Below are 24,362 nucleotides of genomic sequence, written 5' to 3' on the forward strand. Positions count from 1 at the left end.
CACTGGATTTTTAATGACAATACACACGTGAAGTATAAGTTGTATCTCTTCAACTTCCCATTCGGTACACGGCAGCCAACATGCGACAAGGAAATTCGCAGGTCCACTACATGTGGTGATGTCCCTACCGATCAACAGATTTCACAAAATCTTCTCTATGCCAAGACAAAAGCATGTGGGAACACATGGAAAAGCCACTTTTTTTTTCCCGCATAACCAACATAATTTCGTTTTACGAATGATTTAGTGGTTAAAAATCTCAATGTATAAGATACACTAAAACGAAAAACGAATTTCAGCTCCTCTCCTCTGTGAGAGTTTCTTTCTCTCCGGTTGGGGTCGGGTGATGTGTCCTTTCTCCCTTTTCTCCTTCTTTTCTCCCTGCATCCACTGTTGGTTCTCCCCAATTTTCAATTCGGCCTATCCAATTCCTCTAACTTTGTGGGTTTTCTTCTTCCTAGTTCTTCCTTGCTTCGTTTTTTAGCCATGACCTCTATCGAGTTCGTGTGTAGAGTTCCGGCGCTTGCACCAGCTCAGGTGTTTTCCACACCATCACGTTCTCCTTTGTGTGGGCCACTTGCGGCAGTGTTGCACAGGACTTGTTTTGAGCTTCCACCTGGTGATTGGCCTCTTTTGCTTGGATGCTAATTGCCCCTAACTTATGGCTGTGTGCAGGAGATGATAGGCAGTGGTCGAAGAATTGGCTGGCTGGCAATTCCTTAGACCGTTGGTGGAGAAGGCAGTGGATGCTTCTTGGATGTTCTTTGGTTTTGGGCTCATTCTCTGTTTCTATTGTTTTTACTTTCTATTTAGACCCTTTTTGGTTGTTTATAGACGTTTGTTGGGCCTTTGTCTGTTTGTAAATTTGTGTTTTAGTTGGAATAAAATCTTCCCCTTGACAAAAAAAAAACAGATACACTAAAACATACTAGAAAATTATTTTGAATATAGAGTTCGGTTACAATTGTACGTACCACTTAATGGCACAAACTTTATGCAGAACCTAACAGTTGCGAAAAATTCCCAAGATCTGTATATAGTATATACAAAATACAACCGTTGGTTTTCTCGACCACTCAGTGGTACATATTATGAAAGAAAAATTGATATCTGATGTTTGAATCATTGCTATCTTACAATCATGTCAATTTGTCACGTCTCATGCTCAGTAGACCAGATTTCATGCCCTCAAATATCACGACGAAAAATTCCATAAAAAATAAAATGAATTTTGGAATTTATCGGGTTTTAATCGACTGAGATTTCGATCTAAATTTTTACTATATTGGTAAAGATGGATGATAAGAAAAATACAACACTACGAACTTGCCGATATGCACTGCAGTGACAAATTTGAGTTCTTCCATATACAACTGGTTAGAGAGGTAGGTTCAGCAGAACTTCGTACTTTCAATGCACACCCCCTGGGAGACTTCTGGTTCCTTACCTCCAGGAAGACTTCGGCCGCTAGGATTCTCCTCATTCGATCGTCAGATCGAGAAATTTTACAGCAAAATTTGGCCCCTGCACTAAGTATGCGATGCCAGAGACCTGTCGACAATTGGAAAGAAGCACAACAATTAGTACTTCACACCGTATGTAAAAACTGCACAGTTAACCTCACATGCAGCATTTCACAACTGGACATGACAACCGCTCCTCTCGCTTGACCATTTGGAACTCTGTTAAAACCCGAGACCAGAAGCATCATGACCCGAAAATTAATTCCTGATGCTAATTACAGACCAACACAATTTGATATATTTATCAAACCCCAATCCAGGGAAGGAGGAACATTTTTTTTTCTTTTTGGTAAATAATGGAAGAGAGAAGTTATAAGAACTACCGTCTACATCTGGTATTCATTTAATAACCTCACACAACCCAATCTGTTGGCTAACCAACCACCAGGGCTAGTTAAGAGCGAGAGTGGAATCCAATGTTAACACTTCCACAAGCATCACAGCATAGACATTATAACCTTGAAACTAAGAAATCCCGAACTGTCTACATGCATAAACTTGTAGTAAGCATAATAAGATAATTGAACACAAATATAAGCATCGTATTTGACACACCTTTTTAGTATAAAATCTGCTTGTAACAGTTCACGTCATTATGTAACTTCACGCATATTAGAGTTTTGGGAGCTTATGATGTTGGCAGGTGTCTTAACAAGACCACCCTTTGCATTTCCAGTGGCTTGTCCGGTGGGATTCCTAGCATTTGCTGTCTCAGTTGCTACTATGGACTTCTTTATCTGCCAAAGAAGGGAAGGAGAAAATTAAACAAAAATAAAACATAACAAACCCAACAATAAGCTTTACATATTCATAATCATTCATGATGCATTATTCTAACCAGCCAAGTTCAAACAAAAACAGCAAAGAAAACGCCGGACAAACTTACCACAGCAAGGCGCTCCTTGTGCATATCATTTGTAAGCTGCAAAACCATCACAAAAAGCAATCAACAATTAATGAAGCATTAAAGGGCTTTTTTTTTCTTTTTTTTTTTTTTTGCATACCATAAACATACGTTTTTAAGTTTTACGATACAAAAGTACTAGTAACCAGTCAGTCAATGCTTACTGGTTTTCTGAAGCCTTTAATCTCATCACCACCGAACCCAGGAAGAGTTATATTCCAATTTTTTTCTGGACGAAACAAATAAACACAGAAGATTAAGCACTAGATGTACATAATGTGAACAGAAACATCATCTAGCACTTCTCCCACATAACTAACCAATATGTAGAAGTATGTCTTTTGCTTCTAATTGAGTTGATTTTCTATGCTTGGCTAGTGAGCAACTAAATGTTGTAATCTGCACACGGAAAAAAAAAATACATGTTGGCAACATAAGAATTATGAACAAAATAGAATAGATATATATAGAAAGCTATAACTGGGGATAATGAAAAGTCAATCATTATAGAGCATATTGAAAAGCAGTGAAGCAAAAAGACAATATGAAACAAGTATGCAAAATAAAGCCTTTCCCTATGATGTTAGTGCTGGCCACAACAATGCCATATTATCGAGGAAAATTTTTCATATCCAAGCACCTACTTCAGCTAGAGAAGATATGGACACAAAGGATACCCATGAGTTTGACCAAAAAAAAAAAGATAGCAAGCACTTACAAATTAAGAAATTGTGAAACATATGCAGATCATATTATATGAAGAAGCTAAGAATAGCCATGGTTAGCAGCGTACAAAAAGGCCCAGTATCACAAAATAAGGCAATTCTAACTTCCCAAAATTTGTTTAGGCATACATGCTTAATAATCAGGGATATCTTTTAAGTGCAAGAAAAAACAAAACACAAAATACTAGCTCAATTACTCACAGAATCAACAAATTCATCTGCAATGTCCATGAGAATTTCTTCAACTTCTGGATCCAACTTCTCAGATGGATCAATCTGTCCAAAAGCAAAACCCTCAGTAACAGGAAACAAAAATGAAGATTAATTTTAAATATAAACAAAAAAAGATATTTTAGTCAAGCGGTTGGGTTAGGCAATCCCCTCATACTAAATGTGGAGCATATGTTAGAAAAGGATACAGCAATTTAGAGAGATCGGAGCTGCCAATTAACATGCTAGAGGTAATGTTTCTCTCCCCAATATAAATGGGTGAAACTTGTTCCTTTAAGAACCATTAACAAATGATATGACCATCCACTCAAAAGCAGAAGGAATGCCTCTTAGATTTAGCTTTAACAATGAATACTGATGAAACCTCAGCACAAATGCTAGCATGAGCGAATATCAAAGTATGGTGAAAGAAGGTCAACATGACTCACCTGGTTGACTAGCTCACGGATGCTTCTTTTGCCAAGAATTCTATTACAAGATTCATCTGTTTCTGGACTAGGTGTTTTATTTTGGGCCCCTGATTGGACCGTGTTAGGCTGTGCAGCTACAAGAGTGGAAGACTTGGGATTTACAGGGCCCTGAACCCTTGTGATTTGTTGCTGACGAGGCATGGTTTGTGGGACCCTTGATGGCTGAACTTGTTGGCCAAAATGCTCGGGACCCTGATGTGATGAGGAAGGTTGTTGGTGTTGCGCGGATGATGTATGCTGTTGCTGTGAAGCTGAAGGCATGGGATGGTGCTGTTGCGGTGAAGCAGAAGGCAGGGGATGGTGCTGCTGCTGTGAAGCTGAAGGCATGGAATGGTGCTGCTGCTGGGGAGCTGTAGGATGGGGCTGTTGCTGCGGAAGATGCGACCTTTGCTGCATGGATGGCGAGTTCATCTGCTGCCTATATGAAGGGGATGGCATAGGCGGCTTCCCTTGTGACCCAGATGACAACCATGGCTGAGTATGAGGCTGCAAACCTGGAGATGTATTTGGTGATGAACCAGATCCCACTGATGAAACTCGTAAAAGGCTGTGCCCTTGGAAATTCTGCATAAAGGAAATGGAATAAGCAAACATACTTGGAGAACATTAAAATAAAAAAAGGAAAAAAAAAACCTTAATTACCAGATATCTTTAACAAGGCACAATAACAAGAATCGTATACAGAAATGCACCAACAAAGTTTAAGGTCAAAAGCAAAGAATGCATGGTTCCATTATAACAGTAAAAAAAAAAAAAAAAAAAAAAAGCAGGACACACAAATGGTATCCCCAAGCATATTCAACTAACACAATACTAAATGAAAAATGACGTCAGGTTTCCGGAAACAAAATTCAAACAATACCATAACTTATTAATCTTCACTATCAAATTCTTTGCCCTATGTTTGGATAAGGGATTTTCAAAGTCCCACGGAACTTTAAAGTTTAGACTCTATTGTTAAAAAAGCACTAGAAGAGCACTACCAAACGAATTACTCAAGAATTACAAAGCTGCTACTAAACGCTCAAGAATTCAAATGACACAGTTCAATGAGTTATTTGAACGTTCCCTCAGATATATTGCATTCAAGTCACTCTATCTAACTTTCATAAGCATTCCTAAGAAATATGGCCTAAGTTCCACTTTACTTTAAGTTCCTCGTGCACACTCACCGTGAACAAAGAACCTAACAACACAACTCCAGTCCTTTGTTTGATTCGCTAATAGTATATTGAAGTTAAAAGGACCAAATTCCACAATAAATCCAATCAGAAAAACCTTAGCAGGCAACATAGATCGTCTTTATCAGTTTTGAAAGAGCACTGTCGCATTATATATCCACATTTCCACATGTCCACAAACTACATATTGCACATTAAAATCAAAATAGTAAAATGTAGAAACTGGATACTGACTTGAGAAGACGGGGACTGATTACTTGCAGTAGATGGCGGCCTCACAGAGGATTGAACTGGCCTCTGTGGATGATGTGCCGGAATCCCAGTTGGCCGCATTTGAGAACTAGAACCGAGTGAACCCATCATCCCCATTCCCTGCATTGACGGTCTCACCTATATATCGCCCAAAAAAAAAAAAACTACTACTAAATATTCCAGCAGCAAGTAAATCACACAAATATCTATCTAAGAAAAATCAAAACATGGTAAAATTACAAACTGTAAGTCCAAATTGGTCACCCAACATATACCGAAATATCGAATAATCCATAAAATTGTCTTCTTTTTCTTTTGTGGGAAGTAACAAAGATATCATAATGAATGGAGTTACAATGTCACCTGGGAAGGACTGGAATTGGATACAGATTCAGGCACAGAGACACCGCCGCGGCCCATCCCACCAAAATGATGCCCATAGGAAGACGAATACGGAGTGGGTTGGGGAGGAGAAGGGCCGGTGTGATGCGCGGGAACACCAATGGCAATGCCGCCCCTCGGCGGGGGAGGCTGGGAGGCTGAAGGCGGCGGAGGAGGAGGAGGCCCAGACGAAGCGGAAGAAGAAGGCGAAGGGAAGTGGTGGAAGTGGGACTGCTGCCAGGGGGGAGGACGAGCCAATGTGGAGGGAGTCCTGGGCTGCGAAGGGAGTGGAAGGGACTGGGGTGGTGGTTGCGGTTGATGTAGTGGTTGTTGGGGTAATGGGGTGGAGGTTTTAGGGTTAGGGTTAGGGTTTGGGGGAGGGGGGGTTGGGGTGGAGGTTGGAGTAGTTGGTAAGGAGGAGGGCGGCGGTGGCTGAGGCTGAGGTGGAGGCTGGGATTGGGCGGTTGGGGGTGATTCGGTGGGTGGTTGGGAGGTGGAGGGAGTTGGGGTGGTGGTGGAGTTCTGTTGGTCCATGTCAGTTTGTTGGGAGTGAAGGGAAGGAGGGAAATTTTAGGTCTTTATTCGGATTACGGTTTCTGGGCCTTTATAGGGTTTGGAGCTTTATCGTTTTGTGTAAGATTTTTTGTTTTTTGTTTTTTATTTTTGTTGGAAAAGGAAAAAAAAATTCTTTTTCTTTTTAAAGTGGACTGAAACTTTGACGTTTGGGTCCAATGACTAGGGACATGTTTGAGAAAGAAAATGATAATAATTACTATTTTTTATAAATATAAAAATAATAAATAATAATAATTTAGATCATCAAAGTGAACTAATCAAATAAAACGCAGACAAGATTAAATAAGAGTGTAGGGAAAAAATGTTTTAATTATTATTTTTCGTTTGAGAATGCTTATGCAGAAAGTATTTTTGCTCATAAGTACTTTTGTTCAAAGTATAATGGATTATATAAAAAACTGTTTTTTGGAGGAGCGTTCGAGAATGAGTTTATGAAGGCATTGAATAGTGAGGGAGTTGGTTGACCAACTAACTAAGTGAATCGCTAAAAACAATTACGAGTGACCTAGTTGTGTAAGCATGCATGATACAAGGCCTTGAGTTTCTAGGGCTGTATTTTTATAGTGATCGTAGGTGTTTTTGTATTCATTGTATTCAAACTTCTGTGTATTCTCTTTTCGTATGGTGTTTGTACCATACTTGATCAATTCCAAAACTACTGAGCACCGGTCAACGTTATACCGTCAAGGACCCAGAAGAGTTTCCCTCAAACCAGGAGGCCAATCACAGCGCGACACGTGTCAACATCAGAAGCCAATCACAACACAACACGTGTCAATGTCATAATGAAACTAGAAACTCTCTTCTATAAATAGAGATCATTCTCTCACAATATTTCCTAATGTCATTTGTACTAAAATCATTCACTAGTACTCACTAAAGGAGAGCTTAAACCTATGTACTTGTGTAAACCCTTCACAATTAATGAGAACTCCTCGACTCTGTGGACGTAGCCAATCTGGGTGAACCACGTACATCTTGTGTTTGCTTCCCTGTCTCTATCCATTTACATATTTATCCACACTAGTGACCGAAGCAATCTAGCAAAAGTCACAAACTTTACACTTTCTGTTGTACCAAAGTTCTCACTGATTTTGTGCATCAACATATGGTTAGTGGAGGATACATTGCATATGAATTTAATGTAATTATCTTATTATTTTTACAAACATAAAAATACATTAAAAGATACATAATACGATTGGATGACATGTAAAAATATAAAACATTAATTAGAATGAAAATTTGAAGTATAACTTCATTGATAATTTCATCACAAGGATATATTTCTCTTTGATTTTCACTTACACATGTTTTGATTTTCATTTAGTTTTCATAATACCCAACTGCCTTTATTTGAATTTGATGTAAAGTGCCTACTATATGTCTTTTCCGCAAGAACACTAACAAGTTCCTAGCACACAATGCATTATGCAGTGAGGATCCTTACACATGTACTCATAGCATTGTTCTTCACTTATGCATTCTAGATGATATGGTGCCGGAGCCGCGGATGCCAACGCAGAAAGGGATAAGTGCTCAGCCTTCTTTGCATGTTCCAGTTCTCTACTTTTAGCTCCATCTTGCAGACCTGCATCAGCATGCATGTCCAATAACATTATATATGCAGGTCCAGTATTATATCACTCTTACATATGTATATATCTACACCTATACATCACGCATGCATATATATATATATATATATATATATATATATATATATATTTCTTACTGATTCTAAATATTTAAGAACTAAATTTTATGCACATTATATAAATAAGATATGTAAAAAAGAGATCAAAATAAGATATACCAAGGATGAGAAGGAAACACACTAATACCGCACAAGTCTTCACCATTTTTTCACCGCCTACCCCTGTATCGGATAGGATCACTAAACCAAGTCCCACAACAGAGAGGGCAGAATCAAACAATTGCCACAGGGAATACCGAGTGCCTAGGTAGATACATGTCGTTAAAAGACCCAAGCTATTGTGAAACAGTCCAATAGCGTCACACTCGTAATTGATGGGAATTGGTATGCTTTGTTAACTGCATCAAAACAACACAATGCTAATTTTTCGCTGTACCGTTCATATAAAAGTTACTTATATGCGATAAAATTCCGAAACTCCTCTGCCGAACATTAGTTTGGAATTTTTCTGAGAACGGTTTCAGACCAAAACACGCCGTGCCTCTTTTGTGAAAACCTTTCTTCTTCAAAATGGAAACAAATCTCTTCATTAGGGATGACAATGCCATCTGTAGCAAGTAATCATTCAGCAATGAGGAAACTTCCATTCACGGATTCTAATGTGTCTAAGTGCATCGTGTTCTCCTATGCTAACTATAATCTCTTCAGAAAATGCGTTGTGATTTCTTTCCATAAACGCTATAAAACGGGCCTTGATACGTTTCCAGAAATGCACAAACCTTGCAACATTGTTATTTTCCTAATCGAGTATAATCTCATACAATGGATACAAAGACACCTATGATCACTATATAAATATGGCCCTATAGGCTCATAATGCTACCATCACGAAGTTTAGGAGAGCAGAATTTCACTGCTAATTTAGATACCACATACTCCTCCGAAGAAAAATGACAAAGACTTATGCGATAATAGTGTGCTTCCTTCTCATCCTTGGTAGATCATCATTTGATCAAAATTTAAATATCTTCGACAATGTGCATAAAGTTTTGTTATTAATATTTAGAATCAATAATATATATATATGTGTGTGTGTGTGTGTGTGTGTGTGTGTGTGTGTGTGTGTGTGATGTCTAGGTGGAGATATATACATATGTAAGGGTGATGTATTAGTACTGGATTCCATATATAATGTTATCGGACATGGATGTCGATGCAGGTTTGCAAGATGGAGCTAAAAGTAGAGAACTGGAACCTGCAAGGAACGCTGATCCCCTATCCTCGTCTGCGTTGGGATCCCTGTCTCCGGCACCCTATCATCTGGAATGCATAAGTGAAGAACAATGCTATGAGTATAAGTGTGAGGATCCTCATTGCATCATGCATTGTGTGCAGGCAACTTGTCAATGCTCTTGCGGAATCAAGTTCAAATAATCAGTTGAGCTCCTTTCTTGATCCATTCGGATATGAAAAATAAGTGCATTTCAAGACATGTATAAATGAAATTCATAAAGAAATATGTCCTCGTGATGATATTATCAATGAAGTTACACTTCAAATTTTCATTTTGATTAAGGTTTTATATTTGTACTTGGTTCTACACTCGCAAATCTCTCACGCACCAAGCCGTAAGCTTCAAGTCACCTAATAAATTAGGACGATAACAAATTTATAAGGTTTAGGGTTTACTACTTGAAAACTTTCTTTAGCAAACGCCGAAAATTGATTGTGCTTCAAACTGAAAACCCTTTCAATGTGGTTGGCAAGATTTTAGTTTTTTAGCTCAATATTGGTTCAAAATTGAAAAAGCTCTGAACTTACAATCATTCTACCCTTACTTTTTACAATTTTCCTTTTAATACCACTTGCAAATCTCTCATGTGCCGAGGGACAAATCTTTACTTCACCCAAAATAAATTATGACGAAAATTAAAAAATGCATCAAACTGAATGCGCTCAATTTTACACATGCTCAATTATTAATTTCGTAATCGTAAAAACTCTAAACCAACGGAATGAGTTTGGAGTGGTTGGTAAGGAGGAGGGCGGCGGTGGCTGAGGCTGAGGTGGAGGCTGGGATTGGGCGGTTGGGGGTGATTCGGTGGGTGGTTGGGAGGTGGAGGGAGTTGGGGTGGTGGTGGAGTTCTGTTGGTCCATGTCAGTTTGTTGGGAATGTTGGGAAGAAGGGAAATTTTAGGTCTTTATTCGGATTCAAGGTTCTAAAAGTCACTAGGCGCGAGTCGGGCGGCGGGTTGAGGCCTAGCGCCTAGGCGGCTAGGCAGGGCCTAGGCGGGTGCCTAGGCGGACTAGGCGGATTTAAGTAAATCTATTATATTTCAGGTAAATAAGTGTCTGCTTCTACTTGAAATATATATAATTTCATCATAAACTACAAAATAGAATGCATATATATCATGAAGGATTGGAACATAATGAAAACATGTGAAATAAGAATATAATGTTTGTTCATTCAAGTATGCAACAAGTCTCTTACAATTTATTGGAAAAAAACAAAATGCAAAATGAAAGTTATGTATTTTCTGTCTAAGTGAGTTGCAACCTAGGTGGGTCTAGGCGGGTGCCTAGGCGGGCTAGGCGGGTGCCTATGTGGTCTAGGCGGTGGGCTGGGGCCTAGGCATTAATCAAGGCGGTGGGCTGGGGCCTAATCGGCGCTAGGCGGGGATTTTTAGAACAGTGTTCGGATTACGGTTTCTGGGCCTTCATAGGGGAGCATAATGCAAGCAAAGTTCGGAGCTTTATCGCTTTGTGTAAGATTTTTTGTTTTTTATTTCTTATTTTTGTTGGAAAAAGAAAAAAAAATTCTTTTTCTTTTTAAAGTGGGCTGAAACTTTGACGTTTAGATCCAAGAACTAGGGACATGTTTGAGAAACAAAATGATAATAATTACTATTTTGTATAAAAATAATGATAATAATTTAGACCATTCGAGTGAACGAATCAAATAGAACGTAGACAAGATTAAATAAGAGTGTAGGGAAAAAAATGTTTTAATTATTATTTTTCATTTGAGATGCTTATGCAGAAAGTATTTTTGCTCATAAGCACTTTTGTTCAAAGTATAATGGATTATATAAAAAAGTGTTTATTGGAGGAGCGTCCGAGAATGAGTTTATGAAGGCATTGAATAGTGAGGGAGTTGGTTGATCAACTGACTGAGTGACTCGCTAAAGACAACTACGAGTGACCTAGTTATGTAAGCATGCATGATACAAGGCCTTGAGTTTCTAGGGCTATATTTATGTAGTGATCATAGGTGTTTTTGTATTCATTGTATTCAAACTTCCGTGTATTCTATATTTGTATGGTTAGTGGAGGATACATTGCATATGAATTTAATGTAATTATCTTCTTATTTTTACAAACATAAAAATACATTAAAAGATACGTAATACGATTGGATGATATGTAAAAATATAAAACATTAATTAGAATGAAAATTTGAAGTATAACTTCATTGATAATTTCATCACAAGGATATATTTCTTTTTTATTTTCACTTACACATGTTTTGATTTTCATTTATTTTCATAATACCTGACTGCCTTTATTTGAATTTGATCTAAAGTGCCTACTATATGTCTTTTCCGCAAGAACACTAACAAGTTCCTAGCACACAATGCATTATGCAGTGAGGATCCTCACACATATACTCATAGCATTGTTCTTCACTTATGCATTCTAGATGATATGGTGCCGGAGCCGGGGATGCCAACGCAGAAAGGGATAAGTGCTCAGCCTTCTTTGCATGTTCCAGTTCTCTACTTTTAGCTCCATCTTGCAAACCTGCATCAGCATGCATGTCCAATAACATTATATATGCAGATCCAGTATTATATCCTCTTACATATGTACATATCTACACCTATACATCGCGCATGCATATAAATATATATATATATATATATATATATATATATATATATATATATATATATCTTACTGATTCTAAATATTTAAGAACTAAATTTTATGCACATTATATAAATAAGATATTTAAAAAAGAGATCAAAAGAAGATATACCAAGGATGAGAAGGAAACACACTAATAGTGCACAAGTCTTCACCATTTGTACACGAATGAGTATGTCGTATTTAAATTAAAAGTGAAATTCTGTTTTCCTATACTTAGTGATCTTAGTGATGGTAGCATTATGATCTTAAGGCCATATTTATATAGTGATCCTAGGTGTTGTATTCATATGGTTAGTGATGCATTGTATCCATATGAATACATTAATGCATGTAAGTTTGAATTTTTCTTTCCAATTTTCATATGCACTATATCCAATGCATGCGTGCAAGTTTGAATTTTTCTTTTCAATCTTTCATAGTTTAGATGAATTTCGTAGTTTGAATTTTCTTTTCCAAATGGATACAATACATATAAAAATTGGATACAAACATAAAAATACAACAATCTGTAATCATACCATTGATTACTGTGTTTTTATTTTTGGACAAATAATAAAATAACTATTTAAATTCATATGCATTGTATATATCCAACAATAACCATATGAATAGAATGCATGCAAGTTTGAATATAATGGATACAAAAACACCTAAGATCACTATATAAATATGGCCCTATAGACTCATATTTCCACCATCACCAAGTTTAGGACAACAGAATTTCCCTGCAAATTTTGATACCACATACTCTTCCGTGAAAAAATGGTGAAGACATTTGCGATATTAGTGTGGTTCCTTCTCATCCTTGGTATATCCTCATTTGATCTCCTTTTCAATGTCTTAGATATCTTTAGAATCAATAATATACACACACACACACACACACACACACATAGATATGATGTCTATGTGTATATACATACATACGCAGGGTTTAGGGTACTGGATCTGCATATATAATTTTGTTAGACATGCATGTTGATGCAGGTTTGCAAGACGGAGTTAAAAGTAGAGAACTGGAACATGAAAAGACGGCTGAGCCCTTATATCCCCTTCTGCGTTGGCATCCCCATCTCCGGCAACCTATAATCTAGAATGCATAAGTGAAGAACAATGCTATGAGTATAAGTGTGAGGATCCTCACTGCATTATGCATTGTGTGCTAGGAACTTGTCAGTGCTCTTGCGGACAAGACAAGTAGTAGGCACTTCAGATCAAATTCAAATAATCCCTTGAGCTCTTTGCTTATGGTATTAATAATGGCCATCGGATATGAAAAATAAGTGAAATTCAAAACATGTATAAGTGAAATTCAAAAATATAGCCAAACTTGAACCATCTCTAGGGTCTTGGCTTTGCACCGAGTGTATATAAATTATCCCATTGTTAGACCTACAACTGATTAGTCTTCGCCAAGGATCACAATTAACATTCACATATACATATATATATATTTGAGGAGTCTGGGTATGATCATACCTGAGGACGTCATGATACAAGCAGCAAAACAGCAACACAGAGAGTCTTCTACTCACAGAGGAACCTGATATCAAAACCCTAGCGATAGTTCTAGATCTTGTTTTTGATGTAATCTTCCCGTGAGCAGGGACACCTCCTGTATAGGCTTATGAACCCAACTGCATCCCAACTATCGTGGGATCGTCAAAGCCTAAAAAATCTCCACGTTTGTCAGTTGTTAAACCACAACTGAAGCACGCATTTAGTGTCCTACAAATAAGGGATTTTATCCTTTAAATGGTTTTGACTTTAATTAATTAATTCCACGTATGATAGTCCTTATTATGCTCAGTGACAATTCAATAGAGTCCTAACATTCTCCCACTTGAATTATCACTGATCATATCCTTTATCAACGTATTAATCCCTTAGTGATCACTTTTGTCAACACAACCATTAATCCCTTTGCATATCTGCCATAAATTATTTCAAAGAAATGAACCTTAGAAAATCTTATACATCAACTCGTACAAGCACCCTAAGATCACATCACCCAAAATAACTTATGCATGATATAATTACCGAAACAAATTCAAAACTTTGTTTCCATGCTCCCACTGATCAGAGCAGTCCACCATTGTCAAGCTTTTGTTTAGCTCCAATGGAATGCTTATAATACCAAGCACATTTAGTCCGAATCTTTCATCAGTCCACAACATTTCAATATATTGCATACATATATTTGTACATATATACAATAGCTGAAATAAAACCTCAACCATTAACAGGGTAAAATTCAAGAGTACATGAATTCAAGCTTTATTTTAACAAAAGATGAAATCAAATGAAAGATAACCCTTACTTCCATACAGTAGCTGAATCAAAGGATTCAACCACGCCCATGTTTGCCACATGATTCTTGAAAACTCCCACTGCCAACGGTTTTGTAAGGGGATCAACCAACATTAAAGTAGTGTCAATGTGTTCTATAGACACCATTCCTGCCTTCACCTTCTCCTTGACTGATTGATACTTGACATCCATTAATCGAGCTGCATAAGATTTCTTGTTGTTTTTAGAAAAGAACACAGCAGCTTTATTGTCACAATATATTACAAGTGGCTTCGCAATTGTGTCAACTATCCTCATTTCTGAAATAAGATTCTTCAACATCATGGCTTGTTGGGTTGCTTCAAAACATGAAATATATTCTGCCTGCATTGTTGAAGTAGCCAAAGTTTTTTGCTTTGCACTTCTCCAAGAAATAGCACCTCCAGCCATTAGAAAAACATACCCATTCGTTGATCTTCGATCATCCTCACATCCCGCAAAGTCTGAGTCACAATGACCAATCACTTCCAACCTTTCAATCCTACCATATACTAACATGTAGGATTTGGTCCTTTGCAAGTATCGAACAACCTTCTTGGCAGCAGTCCAATGATATTCCCCTGGGTTTGCTTGGAATCTCCCAAGCACACTAACTGCAAAAGCCAAATCCGGCCTCGTGCAAACTTGTGCATACATTAAACTTCCAACAAGTGAAGCATAGGGTCTGTTGGACATGCTTTGCTTTTCAATATCATTCTGAGGACATTGAGATTTGTTAAACTTGTCTCCTTTGCTCATTGGGGCTTCACCTTTTGCACAACTCTCCATATTGAATCTTTTTAGGACCTTTTCTATATAAGATTTCTGCGAGAGCCCTAGTAAGCATCTTTTCCTATCCCTAATTATTTCTATTCCAAGCACGAAAGTAGCATCACCCATGTCTTTCATTTCGAAAGTATTTGGACAGTCCCTTTTGAAATGACCATATTCCTTGCAAAAATAAGACTTAACCTTTTCCATATCCACCCTAAAACCTTGAGGTCCCTTTGAGGAGAGAGTATTATTTCCAGCAGAGTGAGAAAAGTTAAAGGGTTTGCTTGGCTTACCAGAAAACACATCGTGCTTCTTTCCTTTGTCTGTGCTCACCATATTGACAACCTCTTGTTTTCCTTGTTTCATCCTTGCCTCCTCTTGGACACAGATTGAAATCAAATCATTCAAACTCCATTTTTCTTTCTGGGCATTGTAGGATGTCTTCAACTGCTCATAACTCTCAGGGAGAGAGTTAAGAGCCATATGAACCACAAAAGAGTCATCAATAGGCACTTCAAGATCACTGAGCTTTGCCGCTGCCTCCACCATTTTCAGTATGTGCTCCCTAACTGTGTGACTTTCATCAAATTTCAAAGTAGTCAGGGTTGTCATGAGGTTTCCTATCTCTCCTTTCTCAGAGACCTTGAACTTTGCCTCAATGCCTTCAAGGAAATTCTTTGCTTTGTCACTGGCAGGTAGTCCCCCTCTCACAGCTTCCCCAATTGATATTTTTATCACAAGTAATGCCATGCGATTAGCTTTTTCCCATTTTTCAAATTTCAACCTTTGAGCAGCTGTGCTAGTTACATCCACTGGTGCTGGCTCATCTTCTCTAAGTGCCAAATCGTAGTCCATCAGTCCTAAAATAATCTCAACATCTTGTCTCCATTTTTTGTAATTTCCTCCATTGAGCGGCTCGATAGAGGAAAAATTCAGGGACATGGGATTCACTGAGGACGTCATTAATTTGTTAGTGAAACAAACAATGAAAATTGCATGTAGTACAAGGTAACACCTTTGGGCAAGAAACACTTTACTACAAGTTTCATTGACATAGCTACTTAATTTAATATTAAACACCTTCATAACTCAGGTCTTTGGACAAGAATTAGATCAATTTAATATCAAAATAACCACTATGCCCTAATTCACTTAATCGAACCATTCATATATTCCCTTTTTGAAGAGAGCAGTATGTATGTTATGATAAATGAATTACAATGTCCTGCGACCTAATTCATGCAACAATGCTTGACAAAATCCCATTTTGATGTGATCTTCTAAGCAGTTGTGCATCGGTGCAAAGTCTTGCTCCCTTAAAATTCTTCAACTGAGGATTATATGTGACATGTTTAAACTAAAAAACAGTTTTGAATCCAAGTAGACTAACCTTGCTCTGATACCAAATGTTAGACCTACAACTGATTAGTCTTCGCCAAGGATCACAATTAACATTCACATATACATATATATATATATTTGAGGAGTCTGGGTATGATCATACCTGAGGACGTCATGATACAAGCAGCAAAACAGCAACACAGAGAGTCTTCTACTCACAGAGGAACCTGATATCAAAACCCTAGCGATAGTTCTAGATCTTGTTTTTGATGTAATCTTCCCGTGAGCAGGGACACCTCCTGTATAGGCTTATGAACCCAACTGCATCCCAACTATCGTGGGATCGTCAAAGCCTAAAAAATCTCCACGTTTGTCAGTTGTTAAACCACAACTGAAGCACGCATTTAGTGTCCTACAAATAAGGGATTTTATCCTTTAAATGGTTTTGACTTTAATTAATTAATTCCACGTATGATAGTCCTTATTATGCTCAGTGACAATTCAATAGAGTCCTAACACCCATACGTATCTCTCTCCTCATATATCATCACGTGATGAGAGAGACAAATTAATTTAACATTGGCATCCATTTTGATTTAACACACATCTCGGTTGATCCTAAGATTTTGCCCTGACACATTAATTTAACGTTGGCATCCGTCTTCCAAAAGTTGGAGCTTGTCAAGGCTGTTGGTAGATATATTAACTTAAAAGCAAGAGCATGAAAGTCTTACCACTTGAGTCAATCCCTGCAGAAGATATCATTCATTTAAGTGTAGAATTACTTGTCAACTGATACGAATTTTATGTCATGACCACTGCTTCTACGCCCCTCGTGCAGTCGAAGACTCGTTTCTAGTTCAGCGCTTTCATCTTCAAGAACTTGGTATTGCAAGCTGGGATTTCCATCCTCAAGTAAAGTTACCAGAGCAGGATCGTTTTCCCTGTAACAGCAATCAAGCGTCCCAGTAATGATTCATTCTAATGACGGACTTTCCCTATTTGATAAAAGTATTTTCAATACAAGGCAAGAGAACGTACGTTAGTGAATATTATATGATGAGTCCGATAAATACAACCGAAAAAGCTACATAGTATAACCAGTCCACCTGCATTTCAAGTCCGATTTTCTATCAGGATGGAACAAAACATAAGGATATGAAGGTATGAACAACCGATTTTTTTTTTCCAATATATAGGTGTCTGTCACTAAGGTGCCTGCTGCCAGTAGAAAAAGATGCAAAAGACAAGGTCTTAGAACTGCTTCACTCAATGGGAGGAAAATGTATCCAATTGCTTTCTGAATTTGAGTCACTGTAATGAAACCAATACTATCCCTAACTTGATAATCACCACCCGTCCAATTCGCCAGGTGTGGGGTTTTGTCACAAAAAGCCTTGGTATTAGTCTGAGTACGGTAATCATCTTTAAACTCATTCTTTTTTCTTTCACCCACAGATGTGAGTTAGCCAACAGACATGAGAAGGAAACTGACCTTGAGTAGGAATGGAGTAATTGTGTAGAATAATAAGCCTGAGTATAACCAGCCCAGGCTAATATCTGGGGGGAAAGAAAAGAGCATTCAACTTAGTTACATGAGAGCCCCAGGAGTACAGAAAGTATTGGCATAGCTTGCATGACGAACAAGAAAGAAAATAATATTAACTCTTTAGTCAAATCTATTCACATATTATTGAAAGCTACGACTACTTACAATTGTTCTTCTGAAAGCATTTTTATATATTTGTCACGATTGTCTTCATTCTTTTGTATTTAACAAAAAGAATTTTGTATTAAGAACCAACAAGTAATACTACACCAACCGCATATCACTCAAGAAGTAGAAAAGTTAGTCCAAGAGGCATTAGAGAAGATCACCTTCACCGCCTACCCCTGTATCGGATAGGATCACTAAACCAAGTCCCACAACAGAGAGGGCAGAATCAAGCTATTGTGAAACAGTCCAATAGCATCACACTCGTTATTGATGGGAACTGGTATGTTTTTTTTTTTTGGCAAACGGGAACTGGTATGCTTTGTTAACTGCATCAAAACAACACAATGCTAATTTTTCGCTGTACCGTTCATGTAAAAGTTACCTAGACGCAATAAAATTCCGAAACTTCTCTGCCGTACATTAGTTTGGAAACTTTCTGAGAACGGATTTCAGACCAAAACACACCGTGCCTCTTTTGTGGAAAACCTTTCATCTTCAAAATGGAAACAAATCTCTTCAGATTAGGGATCACAATGCCATCTGTAGCAAGTAATCATTCAGCAATGAGGAAAATTCCATTCACGGATTCTAATGTGTCTAAGTGCATCATGTTCTCCTATGCTAACTATAATCTCTTCTGAAAATGCATTGTGATTTCTTTCCATCAACGCTATAAAACGGGCCTTGATACGTTTCCAGAAATGCACAAACCTTGCAACATTGTTATTTTCCTAATCGAGTATAATCTCATACAATGGATACAAAGACACCTATGATCACTATATAAATATGGCCCTATAGGCTCATAATGCTACCATCACGAAGTTTAGGAGAGCAGAATTTCACTGCTAATTTAGATACCACATACTCCTCCGAAGAAAAATGACAAAGACTTGTGCGATAATAGTGTGCTTCCTTCTCATCCTTGGTAGATCCTCATTTGATCAAATTTTAAATATCTTCGACAATGTGCATAAAGTTTTGTTATTAATATTTAGAATCAATAATATATATATATGTGTGTGTGTGTGTGTGTGTGTGATGTCTAGGTGGAGATATATACATATGTACGGGTGATATATTAGTACTGGATTGCATATATAATTTTATCGGACATGGATGTCGATGCAGGTTTGCAAGATGGAGCTAAAAGTAGAGAACTGGAACCTGCAAGGAACGCTGATCCCCTATCCTCGTCTGCGTTGGCATCCCTGTCTCCGGCACCCTATCATCTGGAATGCATAAGTGAAGAACAATGCTATGAGTATAAGTGTGAAGATCCTCACTGCATCATGCATTGTGTGCAGGCAACTTGTCAATGCTCTTGCGGAATCAAGTTCAAATAATCAGTTGAGCTCCTTTCTTGATCCATTCGGATATGAAAAATAAGTGCATTTCAAGACATGTATAAATGAAATTCATAGAGAAATATGTCCTCGTGATAATATTATCAATGAAGTTACACTTTAAATTTTCATATTAATTAAGGTTTTATATTTGTACTTGGTTCTACACTCGCAAATCTCTCACGCACCAAGCCGTAAGCTTCAAGTCACCTAATAAACTATGACGATAAAAAATTTATAAGGTTTAGGGTTTGCTACTTGAAAAATTCATCAGCAAACGCCAAAAATTGATTGTGCTTCAAACTGAAAACCCTTTCAATGTGGTTGGCAAGATTTTAGTTTTTTAGCTCAATATTGGTTTGAAATCGAAAAAGCTCTAAACTTGCAATCATTCTACACTTACTTTTTACAATTTTCCCTTTAATACCACTTGCAAATCTCTCATGTGCCGAGGGACAAATCTTTACTTCACCCAAAATAAATTATGACGAAAATTAAAAAAATGCATCAAACTAAATGCGCTCAATTTTACACTTGCTCAATTATTAATTTCGTAATCGTAAAAACTCTAAACTAACGGAATGAATTTGGAGTGGTTGGTAAAGAGGAGGGCGGCGGTGGCTGAGGTTGAGGTGGAGGCTGGGATTGGGCGGTTGGGGGTGATTCGGTGGGTGTTTGGGAGGTGGAGGGATTTGGGGAGGTGGAGTTCTGTTGGTCCATGTCAGTTTGTTAGGAGTGTTGGGAAGGAGGGAAATTTTAGGTCTTTATTCGGATAACGGTTTCTGGGCCTTTATAGGGGAGCAGAATGCGAGCAAAGTTTGGAGCTTTATCGCTTTGTGTAAGATTTTTTGTTTTTTTATTTTTTATTTTTTATTTTTGTTGGAAAAAGAAAAAAAAAATCTTTTTCTTTATAAAGTGGGCTGAAACTTTGACGTTTAGATCCAATGACTAGGGACATGTTTGAGAAAGAATGATAAAAATTACTATTTTTTATAAAAATAAATAATTTAGACCATTCGAGTGAACGAATCAAATAGAACGCATACAAGATTAAATAAGAGTGTAGGGACAAAAATGTTTTAATTATTATTTTTTGTTTGAGAATGCTTATGCAGAAAGTATTTTTGCTCATAAGCAGTTTTGTTCAAAGTATAATGGATTATATAAAAAAGTGTTTTTTGGAGGAGCGTCCGAGAATGAGTTTATGAAGGCATTGAATAGTGAGGGAGTTGGTTGATCAACTGACTAAGTGTGTAAGCATGCATGATACAAGGCCTTGAGTTTCTAGGGCTATATTTATATAGTGATCATAGGTGTTTTTGTATTCATTGTATTCAAACTTCCGTGTATTCTCTATTCGTATGGATAGTGGAAGATACATTGCATATGAATTTAATGTAATTATCTTATTATTTTTACAAACATAAAAATACATTAAAAGATACATAATACGATTGGATGACATGTAAAAATATAAAACATTAATTAGAATGAAAATTTGAAGTATAAATTCATTGATAATTTCATCACAAGGATATATTTCTCTTTGATTTTCACTTACACATGTTTTGATTTTCATTTATTTTCATAATACCCGACTGCCTTTATTTGAATTTGATCTAAAGTGCCTACTATATGTCTTTTCCGCGAGGACACTGACAAGTTCCTAGCACACAATGCATTATGCAGTGAGGATCCTCACACATATACTCATAGCATTGTTCTTCACTTATGCATTCTAGATGATATGGTGCCGGAGCCGCGGATGCCAACGCAGAAAGGGATAAGTGCTCAGCCTTCTTTGCATGTTCCAGTTCTCTACTTTTAGCTCCATCTTGCAAACCTGCATCAGCATGCATGTCCAATAACATTTTATGTGCAGATCCAGTATTATATCACTCTTACATATGTATATATCTACACCTGTACATCGCGCATGCATATATATATATATATATATATATATATATATATATATATATATATATATATCTTACTGATTCTAGAGCTTTAAGAACTAAATTTTATGCACATTATACAAAAAAGATATTTAAAAAAAAAAGATCAAAAGAAGATATACCAAGGATGAGAAGGAAACACACTAATATCGCACAAGCCTTCACAAGGATATATTTCTACACCTATACATCACTCTTACATATGTATATATCTACACCTGCGAGGAACAATGCTATGAGTATAAGTGTGAGGATCCTCACTGCATTATACATTGTGTGCTAGGAAACTTTCTGAGAACAGATTTCAGACCAAAACACGCCATGCCTCTTTTGTGGAAAACATTTCTTCTTCAAAATGGAAACAAATCTCTTCAGATTAGGGATCACAATGCCATCTGTATCAAGTAATCATTCAGCAATGAGGAAACTTCCATTCAAGGATTCTAACGTGTCTAAGTGCATCGTGTTCTCCTATGCTAACTATAATCTCTTCAGAAAATGCATTGTGATTTCTTTCCATAAACGCTATAAAACGGGCCTTGATACGTTTCCAGAAATGTACAAACCTTGCAACATAGTTATTTTCCTAATCGAGTATAATCTCATACAATGGATACAAAGATACCTATGATCACTATATAAATATGGCCCTATAGGCTCATAATGCTACCATCAGGAAGTTTAGGAGAGCAGAATTTCACTACTAATTAGATACCACATACTCCTCCAAGGAAAAATGACGAAGACTTGTGCGATAATAGTGTGCTTCCTTCTCATCCTTGGTATATCCTCATTTGATCAAACTTCAAATATCTTCGATAATGTGCATAAAGTTTTGTTATTAAATATTTAGAATCAATAATATATATGTGTGTATGTGTGTGTGTGTGATGTGTGATGTCTAGGTGGAGATATATACATATGTAAGGGTGATATATTAGTATTGGATTGCATATATAATGTTATTGGACATGGATGTCGATGCAGGTTTGCAAGATGGAGCTAAAAGTAGAGAACTGGAACCTGCAAAGAATGCTGATCTCCTATCCTCGTCTGCGTTGGCATCCCTGTCTCCGGCACCCTATCATTTGGAATGCATAAGCGAAGAACAATGCTATGAGTATCAGTGTGAGGATCCTCACTGCATCATGCATTGTGTGCAGGCAACTTGTCAATGCTCTTGCGGAAAATAATCAGTTGAGCTCCTTTCTTGATCCATTCAGATATGAAAAATAAGTGCATTTCAAGACATGTATAAGTGAAATTCATAGAGAAATATGTCCTCGTGATGATATTATCAATGAAGTTACACTTCAAATTTTCATTTTAATTAAGGTTTTATATTTGTACTTGGTTCTACACTCGCAAATCTCTCACGCACCAAACCGTAAGCTTCAAGTCACCTAATAAACTATGACGATAAAAAATTTATAAGGCTTGGGGTTTACTACTTGAAAACTTTCTTCAGCAAACGCCGAAAATTGATTGTGCTTCAAACTGAAAACCCTTTCAATGTGGTTGGCAAGATTTTAGTTTTTTAGCTCAATATTGGTTCAAAATCGAAAAAACTCTGAACTTGCAATCATTCTACCCTTACTTTTTACAATTTTCCTTTTAATGCCACTTGCAAATCTCTCATATGCCGAGAAACAAATATTTACTTCACCCAAAATAAACTATGACAAAAAATTTTAAAATGCATCAAACTGAATGCGCTCAATTTTACACTTGCTTAATTATTAATTTCGTAATCGTAAAAACTCTAAACCAACGGAATGAGTTTTAATTCCACACGTTTTCCAAAATTTGGGGTAAAAAAAGCAGATAATATTTCATTTTTCTTAAGCCATAAGAAAGTTGTATAGAGTAGCCAAAATACGGCATGGGTTGGTGAACCGACTTCAATGTATCTACACTAGCTCTGGTTTCGGCTTTTAGGTGCCGAATACAACTGCGACAGGGAGGCGGAATCAACCACAACCAACCAAACCCGTCCCTCCCTCACTCATAGTACAAGATTTTTTTATTATTTTATTTCGGGAACATAATTCAGTATACAAAGTATCATAATACCAAATACTAAGACCATCTCCAAATCTGGGCTAAAAGCCAAATTACCCCCCTCCCCAAACACTCTCCAACCCATGTTAAAATTTTAGGCTAAATGTCAAATGTTATTTCTGAGCCAAATACCCCCAGCTTTCCCCCCGGGCTAAATGTCAAATGTTTATCGGAATTTAAATTTTTTTAGATTAAAATGTTCATAAAATTAATTTACAGTAATCTACATATTTAAAAAAAAATTGATTTAAGAAAAAAATTAGTCTAAGTTTATTTTTTAATGATTCCGAGCTAAAATTTTAGGGCAGAAGGGTTGGAGCAGAAAATATGTTTCTGAGTTAAAAGCCAAATTTTCTGGGCTAAAAAATTTGGCTTTTAGCCCAAGGGTTGGAGATGGTCTAAATGGCTAAAATTAAAATGAAATATATCGGTTGAAAATTATTATAATAATTCGGTACACCGAGTATAATAATAACAATGAAATATATCGGTTAAAAATTAAAATAAATTAAAATGTAAAATTGTTACATAAGCTATCAATTTTAAATTTAACATGAAAAGCTAAAAAAAAAAAAGGAAAAAAAAAGCCACCTTGCAAGATGCATGATTTTCCGTAACCTTTTTGTCATTCACACAATCATGTTATTTATTTGAATTTTCCAGGCTGTCTCCTATCATAATTCCAATTCTTATAATTTAATTTTGACATTTGAAAGTGTTTACGGTGCTTTTTGTTGGAACACAAAGTGAAAACATTGTTTATAATTTTTTTGTCAAACGATAAATTTTATTAAATTAAATGTTAAATTAATTATAAAAAAGAATTAAACAAACACCGTAAGGCAAGAATTCAATACTTTTTTACAACTATAGGAAAAAGCTATATTGATAACAATTATAAAATAACAAGAATTATATATTGACATCTCACAATATGTCTAATTACTATACTTTTTTAATCTACAAGGATGTATTCAATTGAAAATTTGAGATATTTAATGGAT

General features: G+C 36.7%; 1 protein-coding gene and 1 long non-coding RNA gene across 2 annotated transcripts; one reads left to right on the forward strand and one right to left on the reverse strand.

Annotated features, from left to right (window-relative positions):
• Positions 1 to 926: 926 nt before the first annotated feature.
• LOC126593771 (transcription initiation factor TFIID subunit 12-like) lies at positions 927 to 6,253 on the reverse strand. The gene is made up of 9 exons (XM_050259886.1): positions 5,650 to 6,253; positions 5,269 to 5,424; positions 3,812 to 4,417; positions 3,354 to 3,428; positions 2,748 to 2,826; positions 2,592 to 2,656; positions 2,410 to 2,445; positions 2,079 to 2,260; positions 927 to 1,551 (listed from the first exon to the last, which is right to left on the reverse strand). Exons 1-8 carry the CDS (start codon positions 6,199 to 6,201, stop codon positions 2,117 to 2,119), a joined length of 1,713 nt encoding a protein of 570 aa, XP_050115843.1. The 5' UTR covers positions 6,202 to 6,253; the 3' UTR covers positions 927 to 1,551; positions 2,079 to 2,116.
• A 12,413-nt stretch (positions 6,254 to 18,666) lies between these two features.
• LOC126593772 (uncharacterized) lies at positions 18,667 to 19,476 on the forward strand. Its single transcript, XR_007613024.1, has 2 exons — positions 18,667 to 18,921; positions 19,125 to 19,476. It is a non-coding gene; the product is annotated as an uncharacterized LOC126593772 (long non-coding RNA).
• The last annotated feature ends 4,886 nt before the right edge of the window (positions 19,477 to 24,362 follow it).

This window comes from Malus sylvestris, chromosome 12, assembly GCF_916048215.2.
Source record: "Malus sylvestris chromosome 12, drMalSylv7.2, whole genome shotgun sequence".
NCBI classification, from domain to species: Eukaryota; Viridiplantae; Streptophyta; class Magnoliopsida; order Rosales; family Rosaceae; genus Malus; species Malus sylvestris.